Source organism: Notechis scutatus, chromosome 5 (assembly GCF_049901735.1).
Source record: "Notechis scutatus isolate UNSWTSFEM ecotype Mainland chromosome 5, rNotScu1.2, whole genome shotgun sequence".
Taxonomy (NCBI): Eukaryota; Metazoa; Chordata; class Lepidosauria; order Squamata; family Elapidae; genus Notechis; species Notechis scutatus.
In genome coordinates this window covers 22,648,903-22,656,614 of record NC_142013.1, presented here as the reverse complement: position 1 = coordinate 22,656,614, position 7,712 = coordinate 22,648,903, and the positions used below count along the sequence as shown (strand labels likewise).

Genomic DNA, 7,712 nt, shown 5'->3' with positions numbered 1-7,712 from the left:
GAAGCTGGATTTATTTCATAACTGTATGGTTCGCTTAATGGCAGAGCTAAAAAGGGTGGTAAAATTGAGTTCCACCACATGATGACCTGCTTAATGAGCACTTAGCAACTGAAATTCCACAAAATTCCCTTTCATGGTCATAAATCAAAGACTACCTGTAAATGGGAAAGTGTGAGTTCTAGTCCTGCCTTAGGTATACAAAGCCAGTTGGGTTATCTTGGACCATTCACTTTCTCTCAGTCTAGGAAGAAGGCAAGGATGAGCCACTTCCAGAAAACTTGCCAAAAAAAACCCTACATTTGTCTATGTACTCACCAGGAGTCAAGTCTAACTCAAAGATAAACCCATGCAAAAAGTATCCTAGGAAGAATGTGTGCGCACATTGAGGCCCATATTCCTCTAGAGCAGAGGTCTCCAACCTTGGCAACTTTAAGACGTGTGGACTTCAACTTCAAAGCATAGCTGGCTGAGGAATTCTGGGAGTTGAAGTCCACAAGTCTTACAGTTGCCAAGGTTGGAGACCCCTGCTCTAGAACATTCCAAGGAAACAGCCAATCATGTGCTCTGAGGAGTCTTCAGTGACCATTCTCACCATATCTTGCACAGCAGGATATAGAGTGTGCACCTTCAGCTCCTTCTCCCCGCTGCTTGGCCTGGCAGGACGATGTCATCAGACTTGTCACCAAGTCTGATTTTGGATACTGTTGTCTACTCTCTTGACTTAAGTCTCCTAGGTGGGTGCCTGGATCCAGTTAGAAAGCTCACTCAAGCTGAAAAGGAAAGTCCAGATCATTTTAGTGCAAACTTCAACCTTCCCAGTGTATTTCTGACAGGAGAGAACATTGAGAAGCCCCTTGCTCAAGTGACCACAAATAATCAGTTGCTCCCTGCCAATTGCATGAAGGCTGCCATTAACAAGCAAGCCTCCAGTATAATTGTAGCATCAGAGCCCCCTGCAAATGATTACACTTCCTTCATATTCTTACAAAGGAACTGTTTTTTTTTCTGGGGCCAGCAAGCAGAATGCCTGGAGGGGAAGGGAGAAGCACTTTTGTGGTGGTTCTTTATATGCCCTCTCTTCAAGCAAACTGAAAACCATGGAAACATTTACTTGGGAGTAAATCCCACTAGGTTGTGGCCCCAGAAGGATTAGTAGCCAGGTTGTTCAGGGCCAGTGAGTATGAAATGGAAATTGTACTTTGCAGAGCACTGCACATTTTTTAGCGTTACCACCGTAACCCTTTTTATTCCTTAAAGTTAATTCTGTATACATGATTTTTTTAAAAATAGAACCAAGTTTGCATAGAAGAAGGGGCCATATCAGATGATTGAATGAGCATCATTTGCTGTCTTCGATATAGTCGATCTTGTTAATCTACCTAACCTTCATGTTAGATGAAGAAGGGAAAAATTGCCGAGATGAGTACGGATTCTTTGGTTGATAACTGCAGTATATTATATTATGTGTCATATTTATCATCCTTTAATTCACCACAAAACAGCAAGACAAAGCTAAGCACCCAGATGTAATCTGGATATTTCTCTTGTACAGCATAGAAGGGGAACTATGTTGGTTTATTGTAGCAAGAAATCAAGGGTTCAGGTGGCAGGGCTAACACGTTTTATCCAAACGCATAAGCTTTTTGTGAGCTGCATAAAGGCATAAGCAGCTTTTTATAACATTTGTGGATGCTACCATTTTCGTCCTGGTTTGTCACCCTTATAGAATATGCATAGAATTTTGTCAGCAAGGTAGATTATGTTTCTGTTCTTGCCTAAGGTAGCGTTACCCTAAATATCTACTCAGAAGGAAACACCAGTGAAGTCACCCTTTCTTGAGCAATGCTGCGCAATGGAGCCAAGCCAAGGAAGGAGTTACTACATCACACAGTTTTGAGTGGGGAAGAGTTATCGTTCCCAATAAAACCAATTATAACTATACCTAGGGGCAGCTGAATTGAGTATCCTATTACTTAACTTCGAAGGAAATAAAACTTCCGGGTTCTGGTAAGGAAAGTCAAAGGTGTTGCAAGCCTTCCCATTGACATTAGTGGGAGTCATCCAAGGAGGATAGAGCCAGTACATTCTGCAAAGCCAAAGCATAACCAGACCTTCAATGTACGTATATATTTCTATTTTTTTTAAAAAAGCAACAATCTTTATTTTTGCTCCAGCATTTATACATAAATAAATAAATAAATATCTCCTGATTTTTCAGAAAACAATACAGCCGTGCCATTATATATTTCAAGAAAGATCATCAACTTGACTTAAGGAGGGCGGGGAGCGGGGGTGGGGTGGGGACAGAAAAGAAACCCACAAGAAGTTAAACCCATTGCTGTCTGCCGCAGCCTTCCCTACTGAAATGCCTTTCTGCTTCTAAGGAAAACCTGTTAGGAAGCGGGAAGCTAGAATTCTGGGAGTTGAAGTCCACAAGTCTTAAAGTTGCCAAGTTTGAGGACCCCTGATCAAGATTTTACATCGGAAAGAACCCGGACTGGGAGGGGGAGGGGGAAGGGGAGGGGAAGGAGAGGGAGAGGGGAGAGGGAGAGAGAGGGAGATGCCAGGCTCGGAGATAACCAACCCGTGGGATCCCCCAGACACCGACAGAGATAAACCAGGCTGGCCATACCCCCTTCCTTCTACTCTTCAAAGAAAGAGGGAGATGTGCGTCAACCTCCAATGGCTAGTTACAGCGTCTTTAATCTCGAGGAAGAAAAGCTTAACCGACAGCTCTGGAACAGAGCGCGTTAGTGGCGAGCAGGGGCAGCGGGGCTATTTACACCGGCTCTATGGAGCGCCCTTGTCCATTTCATCTCCGGGAGACCGGACGGGGCCCGTGGCGTCACACTTTAGGGCGTGATGGCGAGTTCTCTCTCGTCCTTGCCCAAGGAAGACGGGGACGCGGGCGAGTCCTCCTCGTCTTCGGAGCACTTGGCGACAGCTGAGAGGGAGGCGCACTTACAGCCGGGGGCGGCCGGTCCCCCAGCGCGATGGGAGGCCCCCTTGCCTTCCTTCTTGTGCTTGACGCGCCGGTTCTGGAACCAGATCTTCACCTGCTTCTCGGAGAGGTTGAGGTAGGTGGCGATCTCGATGCGTCTCAGACGCGACAGGTACATGTTGGAGGCGAATTCCCGCTCCAGCTCCAGCAGCTGCGTGCTGGTGAAGGCGGTGCGCATCCGCTTGCTGCTCGGCAGCTGGCCCGACGTGCTGTCTGCGGGGAGGCAAAGCGGAAAGTCAAGACCGGCAGGTCGGAGTCAATTTGGCCCCGCGGCAAGCCAACCCTTCCCCACAAAGGACACCAGCGAGTAGGGAAGCTTAGCGCGGATGACTTTTAGACCATCAGAGCCACGCTCCTGTAGACCGATCGTGCTAGGAAGCGTTGCTGCGATTAGCCAAGAGTGCAGTTATAAACCCCTGGATACAACCAAGCGCCCTTGAGATGCAGGTTGGACGGGGCTCGTCAGCAAAGGATTATTCGTCTAACCTGCAGGGTGGGCATGACAAACGGTCCTACAGCGGATCCCGGTCGGGTCAGTCTCACCTCCTTCCGACGGGTTACTCAAAGTCACCGCTCGAAAATGTCTCTACGAATTGGGTGGGGGGCGGCGGTGTGGGCAGGTTGGAGGGTCAGGATAGGTTGGCTTCTTTCAAACCTATGCGGGTTTCTTGGAAATACCCTTGGCATGACAAACCAAAGCACTGCGCTCCTTAGAGGTTGTGCAGAACTGCTTCTCGGGACAGCAGGCGGGAAAGTGCTAAGTCTAGAATCTGCTCCTCTTGAAAGCTGTCCCTGGAGGACAGCAGATAGGAGCTAGCCCTCCGCTAACCCTCAAGCGACGGGCACCGTTCTCTGTTGCAGGCACCCCATCAATTCTCCGAATCCTCAACGCCCCTGTTTGGATTCAGCCAATTCTTCCGCAGTCCGGACTTCGTTTCAAGGACTAGACTGCCACTTAGGTATGCCACCCAGTGCGGCAGTCCATCCCTCTAACCTGCGAAAGGATGGACTTTGGTCGGCACGTCAAATTACCCCAGTCCTCAGCTGAATTTTCTTCTAGGGAACGAACGGGCAAAGGCGAATCGAACTCGAGTCCTAGGGGATTTATGGACGTGTCCGTGGTTTGGGGGCAACGGTACAGAAGTGACTGGCCACTATCTTTTCCAAGATGCTTTCGGACTTTTTGTTCTAGCCTGCGGCCCTCGGAATTCCTGGTGGTCGAATATCAACCCCGTCTCACTCCGCTTCCGAACCCCTTCGTGTGTCACCTGGGCTCCCCCCTGCTGAGATCACTTTCTTTAAGATCTCTTGTTTTCCAAATGTTGGGCAAGAGGGTCAGTTTTGTCCCGCTCCCGCGCTCCTCTCCCTCCCATTTAAAACAACTTCATTCTCCCTGCGTCTATTCTGAAATCGCTTTTATTCGGAAGTGTAGGGCGGGAATCCAGCTGCCAAACCAAGCGCCTGTTGCATTTAGACAAGGGAAAACGACCTTCCCAGCCAAAGAAGAGAGACGATCGATCTTGGCCGAAAAGCTTCGCGTTGAGCTACTGGCGAGAGGCTCAGTCGCTCCCCAGCCCGCCCCGCGCCCCAAAACTACTCACCCACGGAGATGCAGTGGAAATGCCGGGGATCGGGCAGCGGGTAGGCGCTCTGGTAGAGGGCGGGTACGTGGCCACCGCTGGAGACGGACGAACCTCCGGGAGACTGCCTGGCAGCCAGGGGCGAAGGGCAGTACTGGGAGCCGAAGGGAGGAAAGGAAGCCTTGAGGAGCGGCAGGGCGGGCGGCGGCGGCGGCGGCGGGTGCAGCTGAGAAGCGGCGACCACGCAGAGGGGGCACACGCAGAGCAGGCCGGCTTTGCGCGCAGCCGACGTGGACGCGGGAGCGGCGGGACAGGCGCCTCCGGAGGCAGCCGAAAGGCCGTGCAGGGGATGCGAGGGGTGCACGGCATAAGGGAAGAGTGGCGGGGGCGGCGGGCTGCCGGGAGAGACGCCTCCTTTCTTGTCGCTGCCGCCGGCTTCGCGCAGCACCAGCGAGTCCACCAAAAAAGAGCGCGGCATGACTCGGCCCCGTCCAGCCTCGTCCTCGCCTTCCTCGCTGGGGTCCGTCGGCGCCCGCGCAGTTGTTCGCAGGGCGCTGACCAGCGCCAATGGTGCTGAAAGGGCCGCGCGGCCCGCTTTAAATAGCGTCTTTGGGGGCCATGTGATGAAAGCTGCGCCGGCCCCCGTCAATAGGCTTTTTGTGCCGCGCCTTGGCACCGCCGCTACACACTCTCCCATTATGCCCCCTTGTTCGCCAAAAGCGCTGCACAATGTCCCTCATTCTTGTCAACCCCACCCACGTTTCTGGGCTGCCTTCCTTCCCCCCTGCCGCCTCCTCCCTCGTCCCACCGCTAATCCATTGGCTCCTTCGTCTCCAGCTCCTGTTGCGCTTTGCTCCTTCGGACGGGTCATACCGCTTCCTCCCACGCGCTGCTGTGGAGTTTTCAAAACACCTTAAATCTTGGGAAGTTGACTTTTGTGAAGATTGGACAGGTGCAAGATCCACTCCCCACCCCCCACCCCCAGGACCGAGTTACACTCTGCAACGTTAAAAACATTTATAGACTCTGGTAAGAAGAGCATTTTCATCAGATGCTGAGTTGAAAGCAAAAGTGAACTGGTCTGCAGCTAAATCAACAATCTTCGTTCCCAGCAATGCTACAGACACTTGGCAAATCTATGGAATTTGCTTCCATGAAAGCCTATGTCTTCAGACCATAACTGTCATTGCTTGGTTATAAAATCCATCCATTTCTAATTTTAAAGACTTTTGTTGGCAATTGATTTTCAAGTAAGTGGATGTTAAATAGCAGATTTGGATGAAGATTCCTTTATAAAAAGTTGGAGAGATCTATGTTTATTTATTTATGTTTGAGCCCTGCTAATTTTCAATATCCATGCTTAAAATTACAGTTGTTTTTTTTTTTAAAAATGGAAATAAAAAACTCTATCCTCTTTTATTTCCTATTGATCTCTTTTTCCAAATTGCATTTGTATTGAAACATACCTTATTTTGAACTAAACTTAGTAATTTAGTCCTCTGCAATAATTAGTCTACCTTGATTTTGTTTCACCAATTTAATAATCAACAAAATATCCAACCTACATTTTAAAGTAAAAATTTGGGTGAGGGAAGCATGACAGATGCTTTTTGACAGATAGCATCACAATTTAAAAATCAAAGCAGAAAGTAACAGATATTTTATTTTATGAAAATCTTACCCTTGCTCTTACTTGGCGAGAGGGTCAGATTCCAGCTGCCATAATTCAATCCAAATGATAGAACGAGGTATAAATGCTATTAAGATCTGATCACAGCCCAGTATTCTGATTTTTAACTTTTTGATGTCATATTTAATATTTAAACATATTCAATGTAAATAACTGTCACATTTAACATGCAGTATTTTGTTTGGAATTGCCTTGGAAATATTCGTTTTATTATTGTCTATCCACTCAGGTTTATGCAAGTTATTCAGTATTAAAATAAATATCTGCCATAATAGTAAATGATATGTTAATTAATTGATAGGTTCATGAGCACACAATCCATAGAATCTAAAACAGAATGGATAAGAACAAAGTCCAAGAGAATAAATGGCACAATTTTAGCAGTATTATTTAACTGGGATGAAGATTAATGGTTTAAAAAATAAAACCTTCTGCAATCATTCTCAAGAGTCAGATCCTTTCGTCACTGTTAATACTGATGTAAATCTGGATGGTCCTACCTAGGCTCACCATAGCTTTAAAAATGTAACGCCAAAATACTGCTAATCCCTGGAGGGACTACCATGGCAGTTTTTTTAAAGAGATGAAGCCAAATTACCTGGAAAGGAAGAGGGCTTCCTTTCCAGGTAATCACATTTTGGGACAACAAGGTTTGCAGCATTACTTCAAAACAAAAACTCTGGAATACACAAAACAATTTAAGGAAAGGGATGCTAGTCCACTGAAATCCACAGCTACAGTTTTGCCACAGAATTGTGCGCGCCTTCTCCTCTGGTGAGAACCCTCCATTTCTGGGGAGGGGGGAATCCCCTTGATTCATTGAAGGGATTGCAATGATAGGATGCTTCCCAATGCGGTCCAGCCTCTCCATACCTTCCTTTACATCTATTTCCAGAATCAGGTCTCCAAAATGATTTAGTTTGCATAAAATAAAATCGTCCAACTTTTCAATGCAATGCGCTCAGCAAGGACTGTCTTCTCTGCATATCAAGGATAAAAAGATGCTACTTCAGCAGGCATATTCAAACAATGAGTAAAGGGAGAGAAAGAGAGAGGGAGAAACACTTCTCTCCTCACCCCCACCAATTATTTTGATATCAGTTACTACAGATTACGGAGATTCAAATGTAAGATCTCAGAGAAGAGGGGCGAGGAATTGAATTTGTACAGTGATCAATTTTATTCTTAAGAGACAAATGCAAATATTGTATCTCCAGTGTGTATTTTTTTAAACTATGGAAATGAGAGCTAGGACTGATGCACTAATTGACAATGCTGGTCTATTTAGCTGAACCAAGCAGTGAGGTTGAAGCACCTTGACATTATGTACCAGAAATAAGCGTTAGTCTGTCTCTCCTGTTCTCCAGGTTTCTACTTTGGGAGGTCCTAACCAATAAAGGATGTTTATAAAATTATCTAATAGAGACTCAGAATCATACCT

The 7,712-nt window shown here is 47.1% G+C and overlaps 1 protein-coding gene across 1 annotated transcript; it reads right to left on the bottom strand.

Moving 5' to 3' along the window:
• Positions 1 to 2,743: 2,743 nt before the first annotated feature.
• GSX1 (GS homeobox 1) lies at positions 2,744 to 5,059 on the bottom strand. Its single transcript, XM_026674980.2, has 2 exons — positions 4,603 to 5,059; positions 2,744 to 3,214 (listed from the first exon to the last, which is right to left on the bottom strand). The coding sequence occupies exons 1-2, from the start codon at positions 5,057 to 5,059 to the stop codon at positions 2,853 to 2,855; spliced, it is 819 nt and encodes a 272-aa protein (XP_026530765.1). The 3' UTR covers positions 2,744 to 2,852.
• Between the last annotated feature and the right edge of the window lie 2,653 nt (positions 5,060 to 7,712).

Bases quoted from the DNA above. Each gene is read 5' to 3' on its own strand.
- GSX1 (XM_026674980.2), bottom strand. From the start codon at position 5,059: ATGCCGCGCTCTTTTTTGGTGGACTCGCTGGTGCTGCGCGAAGCCGGC. The intron at 3,215-4,602 runs GTGAGTAGTTTT...GCCTCCCCGCAG, and splicing joins TTTCCACTGCATCTCCGTGG to ACAGCACGTCGGGCCAGCTG.